General features: G+C 38.5%; 1 protein-coding gene across 8 annotated transcripts in view; it reads left to right on the forward strand.

The window, feature by feature from the left end:
- Positions 1–27631, forward strand: part of PCDH15 (protocadherin related 15) — a 752236-nt gene that overhangs the window by 467784 nt on the left and 256821 nt on the right. For all 8 annotated transcript variants that reach the window (XM_077755213.1, XM_077755212.1, XM_077755209.1 and 5 more), the window contains 3 exons: positions 9030–9109; positions 18020–18113; positions 25894–26022. In XM_077755213.1, the coding sequence (XP_077611339.1) occupies positions 9030–9109; positions 18020–18113; positions 25894–26022 (303 nt within the window). The remainder of the gene's footprint in view (positions 1–9029; positions 9110–18019; positions 18114–25893; positions 26023–27631) is intronic.

A 27631-nucleotide genomic window follows, 5' to 3' on the forward strand; every position in this document is an offset into this window, starting at 1 on the left:
ATGTCAGAGGAATAATTCCATATTGGACATATTAAATTTGAAACGTCTTTTGACATCTAATTAAAGCTATTGAGTCAGCAGTTTGGTATGGGCTTAGGGAAGAAGTTTGGATTAGAAGTATACATTTGGGGTCTTGAGCATTTAGGGACTATTTAGAACTTGGAGGTTGGATAAGGTTATTAAGGGAGTGAATGCAGAAGACCTCCAGAGACTGATTTGGAGGTACTGAGGAGGTGAAAAGGATCAGAAATGGGGACTCAGAAGAGCACATGTCCTGACATTGAGTTTGGGGAAAAAATGTATCAAGGGCAAGGGAGAAATCAGTTCTGTCTAACGCTGTTCAGAGGTTCAGTTAAAAACAAGCAAACAAAACAAAGAAACAAACCTAAACCAAGACTGTGAACTGATCAGTGGTTATACTAATGTGGAATTTACTGGGGATGTTGTAAAGACCCGCTTCAGTCCAGAGGTTGCTGGAGGGTTGGAAACGTGCTGGAAATGATCATCAGAGTGAAAGAGAAGACAACAGTTGAAAAAAAGTAGAATGCAAAACTCCATCCCCACATTTTCCCCTGAAAAGGAATCCACATGGCACATTATCAAAAGTAGGAGGACAGACAGAGGGGATGGGTGTGGGAAGGCATGTCTATGAAATCTAGGAAATTGTAGACATTTCCTTCAATGTACTCAGTGGGACAGTGATCAGGGCCACCAGCTGAGAGTAAAGAGGGGTAGGATGGTTGGAGACCTGAGGAGAAAGTCTAAGGCATGTAGGAAAGTGAGTAAGGTAGGGAAATAGCATTTAATAGCCAGAGAGAAGTGCAGATCTTCAGGTATGTTCATGTATCACAGGCATTCTACATTAGCTACATTTCCAACTTGCAGATCCATTACATTTGTGTAGTATTTATCACACTACTTACATTTTTTTGAAATTTATATATATTGACTTTTACATAAATAGACTTATTTGAAAAAGGAAACGTTACATGCAGATCATAAATGACAAAAGAAGACTTCTTGACCTCAAGAAGTCTGCATTGTTCATTGAAATAGATTCATAAACATGAACATTTTGTTTCAGGGCCAGTGGCTTAATGGCAGGAGAACACAGACACATTTTTGGAAATGCTGCTGCCCTGAAATGAAAACCTCAGTTCGTGCTCTCAAGTAGTTTCATACCATAAATCAGAACTTGTTTGCCTAAGTTGAAAAGAAAAGATGATCTAAATCCGTTGATTTTTATCTATTTTAGAATCCCTAAGGGCAGGTGCTTTGTCTTAATGTCCTGTGAAATGTGCAGAATCGTTCTATGCACATAAAGTGCACTCTACCAGATGGTATTTGATGGCTGTATCCGTCTTTAACACGAACGGATATTAGTTTCGAGAAGATTTGTTTTCTTTTTCAAAGTTCCTTTTTTCCAGTGCCTAATCACAAATACTTTTGTGCCCCTATTGGTGGTTCTGAAAACTGGGGGAACTGAATTATATGCAGTGAGTTATATGGATAAGCAGTTAGAGATAACAATGTCTTGGTCTTTAAAGATACTGTTTGTCCTGCAAGCACAAATTAAAGGAAAATTAGCTTTGTCATAGCTCATCATGTTGTTAAACATCTATCAGAAAACCAGTGACGGAATCCCCTGACTTGCTAGCTCGCGAGAGCTCGCCAGAGTGAGCTTCACTTCATTCAGTCATTTTTTTTTTTTTTTTACAAATAGTTTATTGTCATCTTGTTTTCCACATAACACCCTGTGCTCATCCCCACATGTGCCCTCCTCCATGCCCATCTCCCCCCTCCCCCCCACATCCATGATTCCTCAGATTGTTATCAGCATTCAAGAGTCTCTCAAGGTTTGCCTCTCTCCCTTTTCCCCACCATATCTCCCCTTCTTCTCCCCCATGGTCCTCNATTTTCTATTTCTTGCGGTGTGAATTTTGGTAGTGAGTGTGTGTTTAGGAATTTGTCCATTTCTTCTAAGTTGTCCAATTTGTTGGTATACCATTTTACATAGTATTCCCTGATAATTGTTTGTATTTCTGAGGGGTTGGTTGTAATAAGTCCATTTTCATTCATGATTTTGTCTATTTGGGTGCTCTCTCTTTTCCTTTTGAGAAGCCTGGCTAGAGGTTTGTCAATTTTGTTTATTTTTTCAAAAAAACCCAACTCTTGGTTTCCGTGATCTGTTCAATTGTTTCTTTGGTCTCTATGTTGTTTGTTTGTTTTTTTAAGAAAACATTAAAAAAAATTTTTAAATTATCTATCTAATTTTTACTATTTCTCTTCTTCTACTGGGTTTAGGGCGTTCTTTTTGCTCTGCCTCTAATTCCTTTAGGTGAGCTGTTAGATTTTGGGCTTGAGCTTTTTCTAATCTGTTGAAATAGGTCTGGAGAGCAATGTACTTTCTTCTTAGGACTGCCTTTGCCGCATCCCATAGATTTTGGATTGTGGTGTTTTCGTTTTCATTTGTTTCCATATATTTTTTAATTTCATCTCTAATTGCCTGATTGGCCCATTCATTCTTTAGTAGGGTGGTCTTTAACCTCCATGTTTTTGGAGGTTTTCCAGACTTCTTCCTGTAATTGATTTCAAGTTTCAAAGCATTGTGATCTGACAGTGTGCATGGTATGATCTCAATTCTTTTATATTTATTGAGGGCTGCTTTATNGTTGCCCTTTGTATGTTAGGGCCCTTTTCTCCCTAGCTGCTTTCAAAATTCTCTCTTCGTCCTTATATTTTGCCATTTTTACTATGATAAGCCATGCTGAAGATTGATTCAGGTTACGTCTGAGGGGAGACCTCTGCCCTCTTGCATTTCCACATTTACGTCCTTCCCCAGGTTGGGGAAGTTCTCTGCTATAATTTGTTCCAGGACTCCTTCAGAAACTTTCCCTCTCTTCTGCTTCTGGGATTCCTATCATATGGATATTGTTGCGTTTGACCGTATCGCTGANCATTCTCCTTTCTGCCTCTTCAATCCGTGCATTGGAGGCCTCTAATTTATTATGTATCTCATTTATCACATTTTTTAATTCTTCATGCCTATTTTTATTTTCCATTTTGTCTGTAGCCATAGTTTCTTTGATGTCCCCTATGCTTTTTACAAGCCCAGCTATTAATTTTATGATTATTATTCTAAAATTTGTTCACTTATGCTGCTTATATCTTTTTTGAGCAGTTCTTTAACTGTCATTTCTTCTTGGAGTTTCTTTGGAGGAGAGCTCTTTTGTTTTGTCATTTTAGTTACCTTTCTGGCTCTTGTTAGTTTTAAAGACTTGTTATGCTCTCTGCACGTATGAGCACTGCTGTATCCAATAAGACTCTTTGACTGTCCAGGGCCTATCCTTTCAGAGAGTGTTTTTTGAATGGTATCTCTTGGTCTCTCTTGTTGAGACTTTGGTTATTTTATTTTCCTACTCATAGTGATATTTGGGACTCTCCACCTTGTGTACTCTGGCTTGTTTCTTGAGGTAGCCGTTAGAAGGCTTTCTTAGTGGATTCTGCGTCCTTTCTCTCCCAATCTCTTGGGTTCTGTAAGGTTTCCTATGGCTTCCGATCTTTTCCATGTGAGATACGGGGGCGAGTGCAATGCATGGAGCTCCCTACTTCTCCGCCATCTTGCCCCTCCTCACACCCCTTCGTTCAGTCATTTAACCATGGGTGTGTATCCTCAGGCTGTTTACCTGAGGCCACAGAAAACATGAGCTGGTTTTCCACGTGCTCAGTATCTCAAATTCACAAGGCATGGTCCCATCTCACTGCCCTTTGTTCGCCGTGCCTTCTGCCAGAGTGACCTTCCCCACGTGACATGCTCTCTCCCCTTTTACAAAGGGTTTGCCAGATTTTCACGTTTCCCAAGTGCTTTCCAGATGACCCGTATATGACTGCAAGCCTGCCACCTCCCCCTGCCCTGTATGTCCTTCCCAAATTATTTTATGTTAAAGCAGAACTTACACAGATCCGAGAGCTATATATTGTCATTGATTTTTCTGTTCTGCCTCTGTCACCCCCCATTACAGTACAAGTTGCACTAAGGAGAATCCTCGTCTCTGTGGCTCCTGGAATCATGTCTCATTGAAGCCTCAGTGTTTGTAGACACAGCACACACAGCTGATAAATATTTGTTGCATTAATGAGTGAATACTGTATGCGTTATTGTTGTTAGCTTCACCTTGTAGTCCGGGGCCCTGTCTGAGCGGAGGTGGTAGCTCTGGGGGCGGCTACTGGAACCTTCTCAGTCCACACTGGGATAACACCCCAGAGATGACTGCTCCCCCCAGACCTTGTGTGAGAGGCTCATATCTTTCTCTGCTTATCAGAAATAAAGGCACAGAAGGTGCATTTGTGCAAAGGATGAGAAATCCCTTTCCGTTCTATCATAAAAACCTCAAATGACACTCTCCTCTCCCCTTTTTTTTTAAATTAGGTTCATTTATTTATTTTGAGAGAAAGAGAGAGAACGAGCAGGAGAGTGTCTGAGAGGAAGAGAGATAATCCCAAGCAGGCTCTGCACTGTCAGCACAGAGCCAAACGTGGGGCCCGATCCTAGGAACCATGAGGTCATAACCTGAGCCGAAATCAAGAGTCAGAGGCTTAACTGACTGAGCCACCCAGGTGACCAATGCCCTCTCCATTTTTCAGATGAAATTGTAACTATTAATTTCCAGATTAAAAAATCAAACAAACAAATGTATCTTCCAATGAAGTAAGTTATAGAGAACTCTAATTGGAGCAGTAATGAAGTCCTTTGTCTTTCTCATTTACCTACGTGGTTACTGTGAGGTTTATGTGAGATGAGGCATGCAAACATAGTTCCCAACACAAAGTAAGAGGTCAATGACTTTTAACTTAAGGATTCACTTTTCAAAACCATATTTGAATTTCTGCTCACCATTCAGAGATGGCTGCCTATACTCACATATAGGGGGAAAAAAGACTATAAAATATTTTCAGTAATGTATTTTAGGTCAGAAATATGTGCATGATTAGTTCTTATCACAAGATCACTATTTTTCCTGATTTTCCCATGCATGCCTTTTATGTGTTATTTCTTCCTTTAAAGCATATCTTTCCCTAAATATTGGCAGGAAATAGAGGGCATTTACACAAGTCCTGGCATGTGTAATGGGTATATTCAGAGCTCCCATCCAGATGCACCCTTCCTCTTTGCTTGGTTGACTGAGAAAGTATGAACCCCCCTAGTTACTACATCACTGGCAACAGGTCCTGAAGCAACCACAGACAATTGTCTAAAAGAATTAAAGAAACAAAACAGTCAAATAAGGAGTTCCTTCCAAATCCTGGGTCTTCAAGCTTTTCACTATGGGCACAACCTCACAGGAGAATGAAGTAGTTGGGGGTACCTGGGTGGCTCAGCCGGTTAAGCTTCTGACCCTTGGTTACAGCTCAGGTCATGATCTCACGGTTTGTGATATCGAGCCCCGCATCTGCGGAGCCTGCTTGGGATTCTCTGTCTCCCATTCTCTGCCCCTCCCCTGCTTCTGTGCACGTGCTCTCTCTCTCTCTCAAAATAAATAAAGACACTTAAAAATTTTAAGAAAAAAAAACGAATGAAGTAGGTGAGGCTCCTGGGTGGCTTAGTCAGTTGGGCATCTGACTCTTTATCTCAGCTCCAGTCTTGATCTCCACTTGGGTCTTGATCTGAGTTCAGTCCTTGCATTGGGCTCCATGCTAGGCATGGAGCTTACTTAAAAACAAACACAAACAAACAAACAAATATATAAAACATAAAGAAAAGGTATGAAATAGGCTAATTCCTGGCTCTCATATTTCTTAAAAGCCTGAAGTACTTTTTTTTTTTTTAAATGTTTTTAATGTTTTATTTATTTCTAGGAGAGAGAGAGACAGCGTGAGTAGGGGAGGGTCAGAGAGAGAGGGAGTGACAGGCTGAAACAGGCTCCAGGCTCTGAGCTGGCAGTCAGCACAGAGCCTGACGCGGGGCTCGAACCCACGAACCGTGAGATCATGACCTAAGCGAAAGTCGGACGCTTAACCGACTAAGCCACCCAGGCGCCCCAAAAAGCCTGAAGTACTTAAAGGGTCACGCAAAACTGGAGGAAATATTTCAGGGTATCTCAGGGATTGGAAGTAATTAATGTGGGTGAAAAAATGGGAAATTCTTTAGTAATTTCTGTTGTTATTTTAATAACATAACAACATAATGACTTGCATAAATAAAATGACACCATTCACCATGCTTTCATCCTAGCAATAATATCAATTGTTAGAGTAGACCCGATACATTAGAAGAAAGATTAACATTGGGGCACCTGGGTGGCTCAGTTGGTTAAGTGTCCTGCTTTGGCTCAGGTCATGATCTCATGGTTTGTGAGTTTAAGTCCCTGCATTGGACTCTGTGCTGACAGCTCACACAGCCTGGAACTGCTTTGGCTCTTTCTCTCTCTCTGTTCCTCTTCTGCTTGCACTCTGTCTCTGTCTCTCTCAAAAATAAATAAAGATTAAAAAGAAGAAGAAAGGTTAACATTAATCTGAACTTAACATTATTCACACAAAGTATCTTGTTCAGAATCCATTACTTCTGGCTTCTATGAAAATACAGACAATAAATTGTCTCTCAGAAAACAACAACCACATACCAATGAACAAACAAAAAGGAATTGATAATATCTATAACAATATGACAGGTAAAAATGACCGAAAGAGAAAAACAACAGAAAAAATTTAGTGTGAGCTTTTTAGTGATACCATGCAGTCCCTTAACAATGCAGGTAGGCTGGGTCTGAGGACCCAGAATGGGTCCCCTGGGACAACCAGAAGGGTCCCTGATGTGCGCCGGATAGAAATGAAATGCGAGCCAGCAGGAGGCGAGGGCAGCCTTTACTGAAGGTCCAGAGAGCCCAGGTACAGACGAAGTGTTGGGGAGACTTGGAAAGTAAAGGAGACAGAGTCTCCTCATTGTCAGAGTCTGGGGTTTTTACTGAGGATGGTGGTCTGATGTACATATCCCCTGACAGCTCAGACCAAGGACAAGTGGCCAGGTGTCCTCCATAGCTGACTTATCCCTGGAACCAAGGGTCTCGGCATTGAGATGTCTAGTATGCAGGTTTTGGGATCGCCCCAGAATGGCCTCAGTTGGTCATTCTTGTCCAGTCATTCCTTACACGTTTCTCTTGTTCTGGAAGACTTCGAAGAAACCGTGAGCTCCTGTGCCTTTCAGGGAGGACTTGTTCAAGACACGCAGAAGGTAGGGGTCAGTCTTAGTGAGAAAAGAAGCCGGAAAGTGAGCAAAAAGCAGATGTTTATGGAGTCCTTCAGTCTCCCTGTCTTATTAATCTAGCATAATTCTGTGTTTCTTCAAAAGTTGACTGTCTCAGTATTTGTTTAATCTTTTTGGCTAATACTCACCTGGAAAAGAACAAGGAACAAGAGGAAAATATCAAGCATCTACTATCAATTGCATCGAGCCAATATTTTGTTTCTTACTCTCTACTCTTGGATTTCTATTATAATTAAGTCCATGAGATTTAAAATTTTAGATTTAGGTATATATGGAATGTTTCAAACATATTGGCCTAGTACTTTATTATTTCACTCTTTCATTCCATTATATTTTAGTCAGTGTGTATCTGTGTTAATACCATTACTTGAGGAGCACCTGGGTGGCTCATTGGGTTAAGCCTCCAACTGGCTCAAGTCATGATCTCATAGTATGTGGGTTCAAGCCCTGTGTCAGGCTCTGTGCTGACAGCTCAGAGCCTGGAGCCTGCTTTGGATTCTGTGTCTCCCTCTCTCTCTACCCATCTCCTGATAGTGCTCTGTCTTACTGTCTCAAAAAAAAGTAAACATTATTTTTTTAATAAAAAAATTTAAAGATTAAAAAAATAGCATTACTCAAAATTTTGAAATAAAATGTATGCCTGATAAACATGATCACTTTGCTTAGTTAAAATTTGACTGCAGTGAGGGTACAAGAGAAACATGGGGACCCCAGGAAGATGGCCATTACTGGGATCAATGAAGATGACAGAAGTGAGGAAGGGGTTCAGATATCGCCTACAGTGCAGATAGTTTATGGATAGACCCTGTGGATTTACTAATGGGGTGCACCGGGGAGGAAGAATGAGCACTTAAAGTCAAGATATGAGGTCAGAGCCAGAAGGGGGGTGCATCTGCCCCCATCACTGAGATAATTAAGACTGAGACCAAAAAAAAAAAAAAAAAAAAAAAAAAAAAAAGGAAAAAAAAGACTGAGACCAGCAGGCTATTATTTTTTTGAGGACAGAGGAGGGAGAGAGAGAGCAGATTTGGGGGTTTGAGCATTTTAAATTGGGGATGATTATCACTCATCCAGCTGGGTGTTCAAGTGGGCAGGGGATATGCTCAAAATGTACAGGTAAGGGTGGGGTTAGGGAAATACACTCAAAGTCTGAAGCTATAGGTTTTGTCTCCTCCAAATTGAAAAAGGGAAAAGGAAAAAAAAGGTGATATTTATTGGAAACTTTCAGTGCACCAGATGTTAGTCTGTGTGCCCAGACATAAATCATTTCAGTTAAACCTCCCGATAGTGATTAAATTCTATATTTTTATAGTTCTCATTTACAAATGAAGAAATTTAAAAAAATAATCACACATATAGTCACTGAAGCCAGTTTTGAATTTGGGCTTCTGGTTTCAGATCTGGGACTCTTAACCACCAAGCTTTCTGACTCGACATATTCTCAGCAGAAAAAGGAATTTCTCCGCGCTTCAAACACTTAGGCAAAGTGTAGCGATAGGCTCTGGTAAAATTAAATACGCAAACCATAGGAAAGTCATTACTATATTTCCACACCAGGTAAGATTACATATGTGTGGGGAAAATACTATTCTTACTCACTGTTATTACCTTCACGTGAGATCTAATGACAGGATGCTAGGGTCAGATGTGAATTTCTGCATTTTACCTCCTGCCATTAGTTCATTTCTGCATTATACTTCTGTATTACATTGCACTGATTTGGAGGGTATCAATCACTTGATAATTCAATCATGTTTTCTCTCTGAAGGCAACTGATCGAGAGGGAGACCCAATAACATATGCCATTGAGAACGGAGATCCCCAGCGAGTTTTTAATCTTTCAGAAACGTAAGTTTAAAATGATTTCAAAATTTATTTTTAAAAAATCGTTAAACAGTGTATTGGTAGCAGGGGAACAGACTTCTAATCAGAGGCTTTCAGCTGATTGTAGTTTTATTTGACTTTTTTTTTCTATGAATGTTAATGAGCTCTGGGGGTGGGGGATAATTCTGAATTCAGAAATCTTACCCAGGAGACTATTTATTTTAAACATTTTTACTAGGCAGAATCCACTGAGGGGGAAACATTTTATTTGTAGGCTGGGATTAATTAGAGCCCTTTAAAGTTGTCAGTTCTCGTAATAACATTTCTACAAAGAGTAGCGTGGCGCAAAGGTGTTCATTCAAAGAGAAGTGTGTAAGACAAAGTGTAATTCAAAGTGGAAGTAGCACCGAAATCCATCCTTCAGTTTGTGAGTAAAGTACATGTAGTCTAAAACAGCTCACACAAAGACGGTGCGTGTCCCTGCCAAGCCCCCGGGTCTGTATCAGGGTGGCTGGACTCCCCTCTCTGAGCAGAGCAGAGATCGCGCTTGCAGTCACCAGAGAAAGCCACGGGGAGCACCGGCTTTGAAGTTTGCAGAGCAGTCCCTGGCTTCCTTCTGCAGGATCACAGCAGGCTTGCTGCTGTCACACGTGCCTGGTCGTTAGAGTTGCACTCGCTACCCCTCTGGTTCCTCTGTGCAGCCCTGAGTTGTGTTACTCCCTGAAAGAATGGAAACCTAACCTTGGCCCGTGGTCATAAAGTGAACATTTCGCTGCATGATCCAGGCACCACTTCAGTCTCGGGAGCATGTGGTATATGAGGCGAATTCTAGGGACGCATGCGCGGTCCCTGGTCTTGGGCAAAGCCCCGGCAATTTCACATAGACTGTGATGTTCCAACCATGAGGTAGTGTATAGTCAGAAACCGCATTGCTCCAACTGTTAGATTTCACACATGGGTAAACTTCCATGTAAAAAATGGAAAGAATTAACTATTTTGAATTTTGTCAAATAGGTACATACAAATCTAAATTAGGTATAATTTACAGTCATCCTGAAATGAACAAAACTTTTTAAAGGGACGTTTTAATTGTAGTCAAGACTGCTTGGTACTGGTATAAAACTACATGGATCAATCACATAAAGTTAAGGATCCAGAAATAACCCCTAAAATATTTATGGTGAATTGATTACCTCCACCCAAAATAAGTCCAAGCCAGTCCACTCAGGAAAGGGAAATCTTTTCAGTAAATGAAGTTTGGGGCAGCAAACAAAAGAATGAAGTTGACTCTTTATCTTCACACTATTTGCAAAAATTAACTCAAAGTGGATCATAGACCTGAATATTAGAGGTAAAATTATATAACCTTAAAAAATGTATATAATTGTTAAAAGAAAATACAGAAGGAAATCTTCATGAGTTGAATTAGGCAATGCTTTTATTTTTTTAGATATGACACTAAAGTACAAGTGATTAATGACAAGAAGGATAAGTAGTACTTCATCAAAGTTTGGGAAATGCATGCTTCACAGGACCCTGTGAAGAAAGTGAAGACCACCCTCAGCCTGAGAGAAACTATTTTCTCTGAATGTTTATTTATTTTTGAGAGAGAGACAGAGAGAAGCAGGGAAACGTCAGAGAGAAAGGGGGGCAGAGGATCCTAAGTAGGCTTCGTGCTGACAGTACAGATCCCGAAGTGGGGCTTGAACCCACGAACTAGGAGATCATAACCTGAGCTGAAGTCAGATGTTTAACTGACTGGGGAACCCAGGCGCCCCTTATGTAAAACAGATGATAAAGGACACAGAGAGTACATAAAGAACCATTACAACTCAAAAGTAAACAGAGAAATAACCTAAATAAAAGTGGACAGGAATTTGAATAGCCATTTCTCCAAAAAAGCTACATGCGTGGCCGGTAAGCACCTGGAAATTTGGTCATGATCACCTGTCATTAGGGAATGCAGGTGAAAATCACTAATACTGCTTCTCACCTCCTTATAGTGTCTATACTGACAAAGTAGGAGATAGCAAGTGTGGGTGAGGATGTTAAGATTTGAGTCCTCATGTATTCCTGGAGGGGAAGTAAAGTAAGTACTTTCCAAAGTGTGTACTTTGGAAAACAATGTGGCATCTTCTAAGTGTTACACATAGAGTCCCCTTATAACCCAATAATTCTACCCATATCTGTTCAAGAAATAAACACATACATCCACACAAATAGTTGCACAAAAATGCACACAGCAGAATTGTTTGCAAGAGCAGAATGTGGAAACAAGCCACAAATGTCCATCTACACATGAATGAATGGACATAATGTACATCCATTACAATGGAATCCTTTGTCAGTAAAGGAGAACGTAGTGGTGATAAGCCTTGGAAACATCATACGGAGTGAAAAAAGTCATTCACAAAGGACCACACATGTTATGAAATGTCCAGAATAGGTACATCTCTAGGGGTAAAAACAGTAGACTAGTGGTTGCCTGGGGCTGGGGGTGGGAGAGTGCAGGTAGTCACTGCCAGTGGGTGATGCTAATGGTGAAGAACATGTTCTAAAGTTGATTGTCCTGGTGGTCGGACAACTCTGCAAATAAGCTAAAATTCACAGAACTGTATCCCGTAAATGGACAAATTTGATCACATGTGAATTACATGTTAATAAAGCTGTTTTTAAAAAAGACAACAATGACCCTTCCGCCTTCCCTCGTGAGCAGGAAACCCAGGCTTTACTGTCTGTTAAGGGATTTCCATCCCTGTGTTTACCTGCTTTTCCCTAGAGGCTGAAAGATTTCTGACTGCTGGCTGTGACACCTGATGAGACAGCAACTTTACCAAAGCAAGTCTCCACCAGAGCTTCTCCTGTAGCAAGTGTTCCTCTGCTTCCTCTCTCATCTCTGCTTTTGGGAGATACCTAAGTAGGTCACAGAGGTTCTTTAAGGTGTGAAAGACATCACTGCAGCCTCCTCCGTGTCTGAATTGACCCCAGTTCTTGATACTGTGGCTCCTACCTCAACTCAGAGAGCCATCTTCTGAAATACAAGATGCTTCCTAGGCAGCTCATGTCAGACACGTCCCTGTGATGATTGCACAGTCTCCATTGATGACTATTCTTGATTCAGGGTCTACTGGCCTTCCATCCTATGGTCATTTTATTTTAGCCACTTGAGAGCTGTTGCTATCATTGTATTTGCAGGCTGTCCTCGACCATTACCAATATATTTCAATATTCATTGAATAATAATAACTTAATATATTCATTACCAATGTATTCCTCATTTGAAATGGGGAAAAGTGAAATTTTAATCCCTTCCCTCTCTGAATTTTCTGGGCAAATTGTGTAAATTTGTACCCCTGGTTCTATTCTATTTAAGGATTCAAATATTTTAGATACTCTTTTAGAAAGTAATGGAAAAGAGGGGCACCTGGGTGGTTCAGTCAGTTAAGCATCCGACTCTTGGATTCTGATCAGGTCATGATCTCACAGCTCATGAATTCGAGCCCTACTGCCAGAGGGGAGCCTGCTTGGGATTCTCTCTCTTTCTCTCCCTCTCTCTCTGCCCCTCCCTTCCCTCTTTCTCTCAAAATAAATAAAATAAACCTAAAAAAATAGAAAAGAAATAATTATCTACCTTATGAGATACTATAATTCATACAAATGTTTCTACTTACATTTTACTTCTTCAAACAAAAAAAAGTACATACTCAAGTTTACTTTAAATATTATATTATTTTATGCTACCATACAAATTTTAGCAATAGTCATTATTACAATCCCATTAACTTACTTTTTTCTATTGAAATAAAAATATGCCAAAATTTTCATAAATCTTTAAAACATCAGTAGTAAAAAATAATCATTTCAATGCTAATATAGATCTATAGAATGTTAGATTGTTATATATATATCAATGTATTAGACTAGTCCTATAGCCCTGAAAGAAACACAGTCCTTAAAGGAAAGAACTTGCTCTTAAACATCACAACCATCTGTCATGAAAATAATCCCATAACCATGTACTAAGTGACCACATCTCTGTGGTTCTGTAATGTACTGAATTATTTTAACAGTTTCCCATAGTGTCTTTGTCAATAGTTGCACGTGACACAGCAAATGTTTACTCACCAAACATTCAAAGAGAAGTAAATATTTAAACAAAATATATTTAAACACTTCCTTTGTAGTACAATGGCCAAATCTTTAAGTTATTTTCCACGGGAGGGTGAGGAATTCCTATAGGCAGAGTTGTAAAGAGGGTATGGGTTTAACACAAAGGTTAAAGAGCTAAACAGAACCTCAAAAAGTTATATCTGCCTTTGGTTAGAATTTTATTCGAAAATTATTTTATCTTCACTGCCATGTGGTCACTTTCTACAGGGCTACATTCATTTTGACACAAAATTTAAGGCTTGATTATTGATTATACTTTTCACATCAGTGTGAACTTTACGATTTCCCTGAAGATTAAATAACATATAAGAAATGATATGCATTTTCTTTCCTGTCAACTCTACTTTCAAAATACATATTCAGATGAACAACTTCTCATACCTTTCACTCCTCCCTCTCCCCTGCCACCATCTGCTTCCCTCAACTGCAGCCCACGCCTACCTCCTTCTATAGGTCTGTGCCTGTTAACCAGTAATCAGTATTTAACACAGATGCCACGTCCAACTTGAAGCAAGCACACACTTTCAAATACACTCTGTCCTCTCTAGATGTCATCATGAGGCCTAAAACATGATACCCACAGGCAACATGATAAATCTCTGAACGACACGGACACTTGTGAGTGTAAACAATATTAAATCACAGCCAGTAGAATGTATTGAAAATGTTTAAAGGAAGCATACAATAGAAGCACGGAATCTGTGGGATAATTTCTCTCCACCCATGATGCGGCTGCTAGTGTTTCCTAATCACCAGTGCAGTGTGGAGATGCAGGTTTTCTGTGCTAGCAGGCTCATTTGTTTGGGAGAAGATACCCTCCACGACGTTTTATTTATACCATTTAAACAACTTTTGAACTCCATTTTTATGGTTAGGCACACCAACTCATTGTCATAAAAAGCTTGATTTTGTCCAGCATGACACATTTCAGAAATATAGCCTTCACATTTGGTGAGGGGATTCTGTGTGTTATAATTAATATACTTGAAGTGAAATTCACACAGCACAAAATGATCCATGTCAAAGGGAACAAATCAGCGGCATTTAGCAGACTAGCCACGTTGCACACTTACCCCTTGTATCTCATTCTGAACATCTTTATTACTCCAAAAGGAATCCCGACCTGTAAAGTAAGCAGCTGCCCCCATCAGTCCCTCCCCTCACCCCCTGCAACCAGCAATTTATGTTCTGTCTCTGTAGATTTACCTATTGTCCATAATTCATATAAATGGAATAATATAACATGTGACCTTTTGTGCCTGGCTTTTTTCATTTAGCCTAATGTGTTGCAGTTCAGCCATGTTGAAGCAGATATTGGCACTTCATTCCTTTCTATATCTGCATAATAGCTCAATGGGTGTATGTGCACTCTTTTTATCCATTTTTAAACAGATGGCCATTTGGGCTGTTTTTCTAGTTCATGGCTATTGTGAACTGCTACTATGAACACATATGTACATGTATTTAAGTATCTGTTTTCAGTTCTTCTGAGTATATTCCCAGAATTGGAATTGCCGGGTCGTATTGTAATTTTGTGTTCACTTTTTGAGGAACTGCCAGACAGTTTCCCACAGTGATTGGACCATTTATATTCCCACCATCAATGTGCTAGCATTCCGACTGATTCCTTTCGATCTCTGTCAACATGTTATTTTCCCATTTGTTTTGTTAATGGTATCCAGCCTAGTGGGTGTGAGGTAGTAGTTCATCGTAGTTTTGGTTTTTATTTGGTTTTTATTTCCCTGCTGAACTGACAATGTTCAGTACCCTTTCATGTGCTTGTTGCTCATTTGTGTATCTTCTTTGAGAAATGTCTATTCAAGTCCTTTGCCTAATTTTTAACTGAGTTGTTTGTATTTTTGTTGTTGAGTTTTAAGACCCTTATACATTTGTGGAGCCACACTCTTATCAGATATAGGATTTGCAAATAGTTTCTCCCATTTTGTATGTTTCTTCCACTCTACTGGTGATGTCCTCTGATGCCAAAAATTCTTAATTTTGGTGAGGTCCAATATACCTATCTTTTTTTCTTTTGCTGCTCAGGCTTTTAACATCATATTTAAGAATCCATTGTCGAATCCAAGATCATGAAGATTTATCTCCAAGCTTTTGTCTCAGAGTTTCATGGTTTCAGTACTCATATTTAGATTGTTATTCATTTTGAGTTAACTTCCATATATGGTGTAATAAGATAGCCAAGGTCATTTTTTCACGCGTAGATCTCCAATTGCCCCAGCACCATTTGTTGAAAAGACTTGTCTTTCCCTATTGAATAATCTTCATCCTTGTTGAAAATCAATTGGCTGCAAATGCATGGATTTATCTCTGTACTCTCAATGCTATCCCATTCCCCAATATATGTGGGCACTTCTTAATGCCCTGATTTCCCAAGAAACTCTCTGCCCACCTTTTCCCCCAAGCCTCCAGTGCTCTTTTGTAAGCCTCGCCTATAATCTTTTGCCTCAAGTGACTGCAGGTTGCTCCCCACCTTACAGTGTTTTCCAGAAAAACTTGGTGCTTTTTTGCCTGGAGTAAGTTCTGGGTTAGGCAAAGTAAAGACAAGCATCATGCATCATTCCTTCCAGCAGCCTCCAGACCTGCAGACACAATTTTTTGTGAATAAGCATAGCTGTGCTCCTTCCAGAAACAGGGAGCAGAGTGTCACATGAGGGATGCCAGCTGCCATCTTCAAGGCCACTCCATCATTCCTGTGTGATATATTTTCAGTCATGTACAATTTAATGAGCACTATTGTTTTAACATAAATGATTATTACATTTTAATATATGAACGTACAAGATTTACTGAATTCCTAAATGCAGCCAAGTGTATCCTGCTCTATAGCTTCCAGCCAGCTGGTAGGAAGACTCACCCTTGCCAGTCATTTCAGGAATTTCAGGAAAGCATGCTTGCACCTATCCACCAACTAGTCCTTCAGCTATAAATACCAAAAGATACTGCCTCTTCTTTCTCTCTTTCTCCATCTCCCAAATATCCTGCTCAACTGCCTACTGCACTGGGCACAGGCACACATGCTATCGAGCAAAGAGCTATCTTCATAACAATCACCAGACCATTAAAAATTAACTGTTTAGTTATAATATGGCTGTAAATGGGAATATTATAAATTTTTATAGCTTTTCCAATTTAATGTACAAGGAAGAGTATATAGATGTTAGAACCTTAAACTAAGGAGGAAATGGAAAGTGGTAACTCAGTTTTCTTTTTTTCCTTCATTGTCCTATGGCTAGGTGTTCAGATTTCCTGTTTCATGAGTTGCTTTTGAGTAAGTCTCAGAAGCAATAATGTCTTACTTGTGTCTTGAAATCATTTTAGAATGAAGTTATCTGAACCATCTGAGATGTGGGAAGTTAACCCAAAAGCCATTGTTATGAACTACTCTGGGTTTTCAGTTCTTTTGGCAAAACATTTAAAGATGTACAAGTAGTGAACTTGGTTTTCTATAGTTGTAGCATGTGTTAGAATTTTTTAAAGTCCATTTGATCAACAACAACAAAATAAAACAAATAGAGTAACCGTGACTCTGATTTTGATTCATTGGGGTTGACCCTTTCTACCCAACTACCATGTATGATGTGAATTGCTTAAATTCTACTACAACAATAAAAGTACTTGTGTTAAAATGTGAAAGATTTCTATCAGTCAGAAACAAATTATGTATTTATGCTTGAATAAATATTTAATGTTTTATTATATCAATATGACCTCTTCTCCATAATAGATGCTCGTTAGGCCTTTATTAAAATGCCAAATATCAGATTGTAAAACTCTAAGATAGAAATGTTGAATTTGCTTTAGAGAGGATTAGGAGTAACCAAACTAATATAAAACAAATTACACTGGAGAAGAAGGTCTTAAAATTGGAGGCATTTATTTTAACCAGTGAAAGGGTAAGAAGTAGTATTAAAATATTCTAATTATGAAAATTTGCCCAGAGGCTCCTCATCTCCCATTATATATAATAAATAAAGAAACATCTAAATTTCAAAAGAATAACAACATGGTAAAATTGTTAATGTAGCCAACAAAAGTTTGTTTTTTATAAATTATAAAATGAGAAAGTGAATGCTGATAAAATTATGTTTCCTTAATAAGAATGTCAAATATTACTGAATCCTCTGAATCCTCTTTGGAAATCAGTATAATGTCTCTAAATCTGATTACTATAGAGAATAAAGATAAATATTACAAAAATAATCCTAATACCCATGAAAGCTTTAACATTTTACTGTATGTTTTCTAATTTTCTACAATGAGCCTCCATTGTTTTGAAATTGTCAGTCTCTAGGATTTGTCAAAAATAGAATTTAGATGTTCGCATTTCCAGCATGGACACATATGTGATAATGAACGGGAATGATGATGTGTATTAGTCCTAAGAAACCATTCCTTGATTCAAAAGATTATGAAACTACTAAAGATTAATGGAGTCTTTTACCTTGAAATAATCATAAACAAGATAGATATCTTTCTTCCGAGAATGAATTAAGCATAGTTTTATTTTCCTCTTGGAGGCTGGAGAATCAACTCAGTTAATCTCATTCAGTTTGGCAGTTTTTCATTGTCGCTAAGAAGCTCAACAGCCTTAAAAGCTTTTTTCATTCATCAACATGAGTCCTAGAATCACGCATCTTTTGCTGAAGAGGAAAAACCAATCAAGAGTAGTTCCCAATGGGAGGAAGACTCCCTGTGACTTAAGATCTTTGTGTGTCTTATCTGTCTGTTTGTTTTCTCTGTCACTAGTACTGGGATTCTAACCTTAGGGAAAGCCCTGGACAGGGAGAGCACCGATCGCTACATTCTGATCGTCACTGCTTCAGACGGCAGGCCAGATGGGGTGAGTATTCAGCCTGGGGACGGTCGGGTTATAAGCACAGTTCTGGAGAAACCAGGAGCCTTGTAGTCTAATACTCTAAAACAGTGTATCACTATCCTGAGTCCAGGAATAATCTCTTTCACCAGGAGCTGTTCCTTAAATTACTTGGAGAAGTGGTCTTTTCTCCAATGGGCTCTTTTAATAGATGAGGCTGTACTCTGAATCTCTTACATGTTAGAACTTTTTGACCTGACAGAATGGATACTTGTGATTGGCATTCTTACCCAACTTGTGGGGAATTTGAAATCTAATAGCCTAGAACGCAGTCTGTGGTGAGCATCACCTGCACTGCGCCCCAAAATGCATCCTGACTGTTTTACCCTTTTGCAACCTGTTCCCTTTAGTGTCACTTTTGTTTGTTTTTTTTTGTTGTTGTTGTTGTTTTGTTTTTTGTTTTGTTTTTGTTTTTTTTTTTTTTGAGGGACTGCAGATGAATGTCTTGAAGCACTTAGGAAACCTCCTTGGTGATTGAAGTGGTTTACAAAGAGGACACATTTTATTTTATCTGCACCTAAAAATCAGTTGTAAGAATAAATCAATTGATTAGTCATTCTGGAGTGTTTTATAATTACTTGACTGCATTCTTTAAACCACCTTGCTTACAACCACAACTGTTCTAATTTTTAAACACTGTAACATTTCAATTGTTGGTACAGGTCATTGGACTTTTTTCACCATTTCTATGACACAAAATAGTTACTTCTTTGGTCAAATACTTATAGGCAACTCAGCACGTTACAAGCCAATTCAGCACCATTCTCTCGAAATAATTTCACATTCAAGTTGGGAGCATAGGTTAGGTTCACCCAGTTAAAATAACAGCATAGCTCCACCTAACTTGAAAGTAGTTCTTTGATCTGTATTGGTTGGGGGCATATAATGGTCTCCTCACGCTTATTTGAAGAGGGTTGCTCAGAAGATTAATTGATAAATCTGCCAATAATAAGCCATTTGCTATTTCTCAAACATTAGGTAAAACAGTTATATATAGAAAATAAAATAGGGTAAAACCTTGGTTTGTGAGCATAATTCATTATGGAAACATGCTTGAAATCCAAAGCACTGGTCTATCAAAGTGAATGTCAAGAACCATTGGCTCAGTTGTGATCAAGAGACATTCGGCATCACATACAATTCATATTGCAAGACATCACTCATTTATGAAGTTAAAATTTATTAGAAATATTTACTTATCTTGTGGAATGAGCTCAGAATGAGTTACTCAGAATCCAAGGTTTGCCGTTTATGGAACAGTCTGAGTAAATAGTGCGGCCAGGACAAAATACTTAGATGTGTGAAGAAAAATAAAACTACTAATTATATGTGTACTGTGTCCTTGATTAAGAGTGTGTCTGTGTTAGATCTACATGAAAAAGTTAGTGTGAGTCTCAAGAAGAAAATAAGTGAAGACTTTGATGTATGGTAGAAGATTAATTGATAACTTCGCTAGGAAATAATGAGGCTGAGGGGTCCTGAGGAATTATTTGTTACGGAGGTAGGGGTATCATTAGAGTGAAGTAAAATAAACAAGGAGCATTGAGGTCAGCCATCAGGATAGAAAAAAAGAAAACATGATACACAACTTGGGACATATCACGTTACAAATCAGATATTAAGGCAGTGATGTTAGATAGGACCCTTTAAATCTGGCCTTAAAAATAATTTCTTAGACAAGAGAACAGATAGAAAAGAAATAGTATATTAAGATATTTGGCATAGTCTCAAGCCACTAATTATGGGTTTGTCCACATCAAAAACTGGGAATCATTTCTGGGTTAAACACAATGGTTTAATTTCTTCTAGGGCATTTCTTTTCCTAGTTACTTGTATATTTCAGTTCCCTTGGCCAGATCATTTAACATTTCTGGTTCCCCCACGTTTTCATTCTTATGATCAGTAAGGTCTCATTCAGCTTTAAAATTCTGATCCTTTTAAGTAAATGTGCTTTATTTTCAAAAGTTCGTATTGAGAGTACCAGTAGAGAAAGGACCATTTAGATTTCAAACAAAAGCTTCTTTAGTGAATTCCATTATTTATATAATGTTAGGGATGGACTTTGAAGTGGACTTTGAATTTTCGTTATAGTGAGTTCCTGAAGGAGAAGGTGATCACATAATCACAACAATCTCACATTTTGATAGCATCCTTCTTATCCCCACATTTCAACTTACTCCTTGTAGAGTTAGGGTAAAACTAACCATTGACCTTCATGATCATGGTTTTCAAGAATGATATTTAATGGACTGAGACCCCAGGTGGATGGACACTTCATAAATTAAAATGATTACCATCAATTTGTGTGAAACAGACCACGAAGATATGATTTGATTTCATCATAAAAAAACACCTCCCTGCCACCCTCAAAATATGGTTAGGGGAGACAAGAGCTAATATTCTAGTGGTCATTGCTGATGTTTTGTAGAGAAAGTTGAGGAAATTTTATTTTATGTTCTTGTGTTTTTTCCCCTTTTCTAAATGTAACTTTGTCAATAGTAGTTAAAAGATCCATAGATGTAAGTTATATATCGCATTATTATAAATTTCTTCAGCTATCATGACTACAGATAAACTCATACTTTCTGGATTTTAGTAGTTATCTACACTTACTTGGAATTACTTGCAAATCTATGAAGTTGAAAGTTCCTTAATAAAGCGTCTGCCATGTTTTATTCCAGTATTTTCACATTTTATGTGAAATAGACTGAAAATTTTACATATCATATGTAAAATTTATAATAATAACATATAGGATATATGCTTATAATAATAAGATATAGGATATGTTATTTATATAATTTATAATAATAACATATAGGATAGCTCCCAAATGCATTTTTTGGAAGGAATATACACTCAACTTCTTTTCGGGAGCTTCTTTGTAACATTATTTACTTCTAAACTAAGCTAAATCCAACCAATCTGAGCTAAAAATACTTTGTTTGAAAAATTTTATTGGAAAATCTGGGCAAAATTTATTATGTTTGTGAATATAATTTGATCAACTAGGAGGGAGAATCTTTTCTCGACTCTCTTATGGTCCCTGTCTGGGTCTGAAAATTAAACTCATAAAGTCAAACTAATAGGATATTTAAGTTTTACATGATGTGGCAACCCCCATAAGGAAATAAAGACTCAAAGAATTTGTGAAACCTACTTGCTATAATAATGGATTAAAGGGGCACGTGCAGAAAGGCAACTAAACCTCGTGGCGAAGCTGAAGGGTGCTGTGAATTATTTTAACAAGGTCTGTTTACATAGAATTCTCTCCATCTCAATTTCTTGCTGTTGTTGAGAATAAAAATGTATCTTCCTTCTCATACAGGGAATACACCTTTCGCATAGCAATTTAATATCCTGCTTTTAAGAAACAGAAAGGAGGACTGAGTGTTTTTCCTGTATTTGCTGTTCTTCAAGTGCCTTTAACTCAAGAGTCAATATACCAGAGTGGTGATGTTCTCTGAACTCCTTCAACAATCAGTGGCAGCAGTAGCCTGTAGGAATAGGATTATAAGTACAAGGAAACCCAAACAGCAGTGGCTTAAACAAAGCAGGGTTTGTCTCAAATATAAAGAAACGTGGATGTGGACAGGGAAGGGCTAGTGTGGGGGCTCCATGATAGCATCAGGGATGCCTGCTGTCTCTTTTCTGCTCTGCACTTAATAGTGTGTTTGCTTTCATCTTTGTTCTTGATACATAATGGTCTTATGGTGGCTGAGGCAACCGCAGGCATCTGCTCTCCATTGCACAGAGCAAAGGGTAAAGATGTCCTCTTTTCTACAGGGAACTGGAGCTCTTTCAGGGGTCACACCTAGCATATTGTTTCTTATCTTATTATTCACACAGGGCTGAAAGACAGCTAGGAGTAGGGCTTGTGGATTACGGATGTCTGAAACCAACAGCGCAGCTAAATATAGACACATGCAAATCACAGGGAAAGATAAAAACATGCAAATGGTGGGCAGAGTTTTCTCTTTTGTCGTTGTTTCTTTAAAACGAATTAGTTGTCATTTTCCAACAGGCTGGTGTTCCTATTCAAAATACAGAGTTCTCTAATGTGGATATTTCTGACCAGATCCCATGCGGTCAGCAATTTTGTTTTCCTTCTTGAAAGATACGACAGATAGCTTGATTATATCATGGTGTTTGCTATATCTGTAGAAACGTGTAGAATTCCTAGCTTGACTTAATTATGGCTTTTACAGTGAATAATGGTGATGATTTACAATTTCAGATTGGCAGTAGGCTGACCATCTATGCCTGGGCCTTGAATTGGTATTATTCTCTGAATGTTTTTTAAACATGACAGTAAAATTAGCAATTAGAATCTAGAAGGTGAACATTTAACTGTTTAATCCAACTATGAGGAAAAGTGAAAGGAAAAATATATATGCAAGAAGACTTGTGTGTGAAATTCAAATAACTGAATTTTAGTATAGTTGAATTAATAAAATTGTAGAACAAAATAATGATGCTTATGTATATGCATAATAGACATATATCCTGATATATCCTGGTATTTTTTGAAAAAAAGAAACTGCAGTGGGTTTATTTGGGTGTATACACTTATAATGAGATATGACCATGTCCTTTTAGATGAGAATGAGCTATTTGTTCATTCTTTTTGAAAATCATAGATTTATATATCTTATTTTGGGGAACAAAATACTGATATTTTAGTGTTTTCTGAAGTAAATATTCCATAAGTTTAATTTTAACTGTGAGACAATCTATGAGATCTTCTAGTTTCTATTATGTTTATATTATATGCAATGTATTAACTTTATTTGTATCTTATAGTATTACAATATATTACATATTTTATAAAGTGTGTACCCTCCTCACGCAGAGCTCATATGTGCACAGAGTTAAAAGCTCCCTTATTTGTTATACCTAATCTAATGTTCATGAGCACAGTCTGCTGCCTAGATTGTAATGTGTACCTGGGCTGGGTCAGGTCACGGTTAACTGGCTTAAAACAACATCCCAGCCTCGTCATTTTAAACACTCTTTTCTGGTAAACACTCACCAATGCAGCTGCTAATGGTCTCCTCTCATTCCTGCCCTCACCCTCACCCTCTTCTCCTGCCTTCTCTGGAGGTTTCCACGTTCCATGTGGGTAAGCCACTCTTTCACCCCAATTTCCCTTACTTTCTCAATACCTATCACCCCTTTCCCTAAGTGCTTCTCCAGGGCCTCCTGGCTATAGATGTGACCCAGATGGTGGAGGAGAGGGATGAAGAGGAGGACCTTTGCATCCATCTCCTTGTCTTCTGTGTGTCTCCCCTTCTGCTCCTATAATCCACAGTCAAAGGCACCCCCCTGCCCTATACTATTCTTGTAGACATTCTATACTCTTTTATTCTTAGAGGGGGAAAAAGCGTCCCATGTCAGCCTCACTGGTAGGAAGGGCACCCTGTCCAAGTCATCAGAAACACTCTTTAATCTGGGTCAGGCTGGCTTGACTCTTGATGTTGTAGCCGCAGGATGATTTGTAGCTAAGAATAAAATTGTTTTGGATTAATATTGCCTAAAACGAAATTATAGAGTATATGTATTCTCCTTGTCCCATTGACTGAAAACAAAAATGGTCAAATCCTAGACATATCCTCATTATTTCAGACTCCAAATTCTCCATTTTTATTGAAAGGAATCAAATGTGCTAATAAAAGTTAGTTTGAACATACATGTTCATAGAAACTTGTAAAGGGTCTGTGTGTGTGTGTGTGTGTGTGTATGTGTGTGTGTGTGTCTATGGATATATTTCCACATTGACAAAAAGAAAAAGGCAGCTATATCATTACAGTTTCTATCCCTCAGTTATATAGCATACAGTGCACATTCTTCTGTTTGTCAGTTTGTGAGTAAATAGTTTCATTTAGACTCATATCAATAGTCATCATAATTATATCTTCGATAACTGGAAAATTAATATATTTTGAACATTCTAAATACCTTCTAGTTAGACCAGTTTTCAATAATTCAATAAATTAGCTTGATAGGGTCAATAGCATCCACAATATAAAACTAAGATCACAAAATACTTTTAAAAAAAAAAGTTCTTAAGAATAAAAAATGCTCTGTGTAGATGAATGTGCACATTGGTGTTTTGTCTTTGTCTTTGTTTGTTTATTTTTGACTTTCACTTTATATCTTATGTGTTTTATACTATTCCAAACTAAAGATGCCATATTAGTGTCTTTATTTCAGGGCCATGCAGTTTCCGAAAATAAATGTGTGTTCACATTGTCTGTTACAACAGAAATATCTGCTTGCATTGTTGAGGATTTGATGTGTGTTGTAAGGATTTACCCATCAAGAAAATAAAATCTATGCCATGCTGTAATTAAAATAAGTCATGACCCCTAAAGCGATAATTTGTGGAAGGTAGTATTTAATTGCGAGTATTTCGGCTGGGGCAGTGGAATTAGAAGTCGGTACAACTTTTGAGAAAATAGGCAGTAAGACAAAGTCCCTGAATGGGAAGCAGGCAGCTTTGCACTGATCAGGCTTGTTCATTTGGTAGCTGATCTTTTTTATTTAATTGGCATAATATAAATTGATTTTCAAATTAACTGGGAACGTGTGTAAGCTTATATAGTGTTCTTTTCACTGACATGAATTTTCACAGAATAATCCCACCAACATAGCCAGTACACAAATAGAGGAAGAACCCATTATGGGTACCCAAGAATTCTCTGCTTAGCATGGTAATTTTTAAATGATTGCTAGATATTGCATGTGGAAAAAGTATAAAACCTTGAGGTAAAGACATCATTTACAGGGAGGACAAATTATGTGCATACCTTTTAAAACAAAAGTTGGGTAATTATCTTCTCCTGCTTTTTTCTCCTACTTCTTATTTACATCTTGTCACATATTTAGTGTCCTAGCATAACGGATTTTTCATGTTCCAGCTGAGGGCCCTTCCTTTCTCTGATTCTAGCCCCAGGCTTCTGTGATTTACCCCACACTGTGACAGACTGGGGGCGGGACATTTGCTCTCAGGCTTTGATTAGAGAGAACCGTTTCCTGCTTGGCTCACATCTGATGTTCCTTGATTGTGCAAAAGTCTTGACCTACATAATAGACTCTGCTTGCAACAGGCCAAGGATGTACCTTTTCACCAGGTAGCGCATACTGCTGGTAGATGTATCTGCTTACCATTTTCTTGGGCTGTATGATCCCAAGGTCATCACTTAATTCGTGTTATATGATGCTCAGACTCTCGGTTTATATGTGAACACAGAAAATGATGAATGGAGTATTTTCTGATAGCACTGACTTACCTGAAAATACCCATTTGATGCACTGTGCTTTATCATAATGTACTAGTTTTAGTTTTAAATAGTGACAAATGTAAGCGATCAAGACTGCAGAAATGTTATATTTCAGAGAAAAAGAGGTACACGTGTGTATAAACAAAAGCTTGCGACCCATAAAATGTGAACAAGATAAAGGCAAAGTCACTCTCTAAAAGTAAGCCTCCAGGAAATACTTGACATTTTCAGGAAGATGTTTGCCCTTTAATGTCATCATTTGCTTTTTCCATCTGGTTTTTTGAGGTGCTTGAAAATTGCAGCTTCCTGGGTTTTTTTTTTTTCTTTTTCTTTTTCAGAAGGTGAAGGAGTAGAAATAGTAATGAGATGCTCTTTAGACAGACAAATGCCAAGATGGCCAATTAGCTGACATCAAAACAAAAATAACTCTTTTCACATGGAATCTTTTTTTTTTTCCCTTTAAGACCTCAACTGCCACAGTCAATGTGCTAGTGACAGATGTCAATGACAATGCCCCAGTGTTTGATCCCTATCTGCCTCGAAATCTGTCTGTGGTTGAAGAAGAAGCCAATGCCTTTGTGGGTCAAGTAAGGGTAAGTGGTGGGTACATATCAAGTGCATTTTTAAGGGAATATGTTTGTTACATTTTGATTTCGAAAAGACATTCAGCTAACGCAGGGTGCCATGGATCATCAGAAGTGTTGAAAGCGATCAGTGAGCGAAATCACTCGGGTATAAGGCAAAACAGCTGTCAATTGCGTTCATTCTTACTCACAGTGCTGGGTAGTCTTCAAGGTTTTCTTTTTTCAAAAATCGCATCATGTCCATTTGGCTTTAACTTATTAAGCTTGGTGACTTACATGTTAGGACCATCAGGTGATTTATATGTTGATTCATTTGATTAATTATTTTCTTATTTAATATATATTTTTATTTTCTGGGATTGCACTATGGTATTTGTAGAGAAGTATGTGATTAGTTCTACTATTAAGTATGAATTTGTAGGTGCATGTCTCAAAATACAGATGTTTAGAGATAAATTCATCTCAGCATTCACTGGCTATCTGTATTTCACACATACCTCTTGTCCAACCTATTCTTCTTGACTGGACGTATTAGCCACTTTCTATAGTTTCTTTGATTAATAATCCCATTTTTCTTATATCGGGGCAATATTTCCTCAGTTGGGCCATACTTGGTTTTGAACTTGTTGAAGGGTCTAGAAGCCATAAGCTGAGGGCATATTCAGAGGACGACACCCCTATGGTGAAGCATCTACCTGAGATGAGGCATCTGTGTGGGCCACAGGCAAGGGAAGAACCCTTCTCTCTGAAGGAGTGGGGCACCTCGATGCACGAGTCCAGACTTCAGGATCTCACCCCTTCCCCATTAAAACTGCAAACTTTGAAGAGGAGCTTTGCCAGTGCTTTGAAGCAAGCCTTCTCTACAAGTCCACTGCTCTTCTGGTCAGACAAAGTGCCTGGTGTTCAGCCCAGTTTCCTCTCTGGCTGCAGAAGAGGATGGCTTCTTTAAACATTGTCACCGAGAACTTCTGCCTTACCCACCAAGCCCTAAGTGTTTGACTGAACAGTTGGATCTGATCGATGTCTCCCCTTAGACCTCTGATAATGACTTACAACAACTTCACAGCCATTATCATCATCATTGTCATTCTCTCAAATCCTGGAGAGGTCACATAAGACATACATCCCCTCATACCTTTATGCCACTCCAGCTCGCCACAGGGGAGAAATGTTGTAATTGGGCTGGGCAACATGCTAGGGAGTCTCGATGCCATGTAGCCAGCAAGCCTGCCAACTCCAGAACCTTGCATAACAGTGTCTCTGGTGTCAAAACTTTCACCGCAGACTCGGCAAGAAAAGACCTGTAGACAGACGATTGGGAAGGTCAAGTGGCACTAGCAGGAAAGTGAGGAAGTGATGCAAGGAAGAGACAGTTATCTTTGAAGGGCTGGCTACTACATAGGTCCTCATGAGGAAGACTGGAGCTCAATCCCAATGACAAATCTAGGGAAATCTACAAACATATGCCCTAGAATTATCAATCCTGAGATGTGATGGAACTGGCCAAGTGGTGCGCGAAATCCCGACAGTTCTTGGTCACTGATGTTTGTAGGAGGACATTTTCGGTGCTTCTTGCCTCCAGTGCAAGCAAGCAGCTGGCTCTTTACAGCTCAGATAC

The sequence above is a fragment of the Crocuta crocuta genome, unplaced genomic scaffold, assembly GCF_008692635.1.
Source record: "Crocuta crocuta isolate KB4526 unplaced genomic scaffold, BGI_CrCroc_1.0 scaffold2, whole genome shotgun sequence".
Taxonomy (NCBI): domain Eukaryota; kingdom Metazoa; phylum Chordata; class Mammalia; order Carnivora; family Hyaenidae; genus Crocuta; species Crocuta crocuta.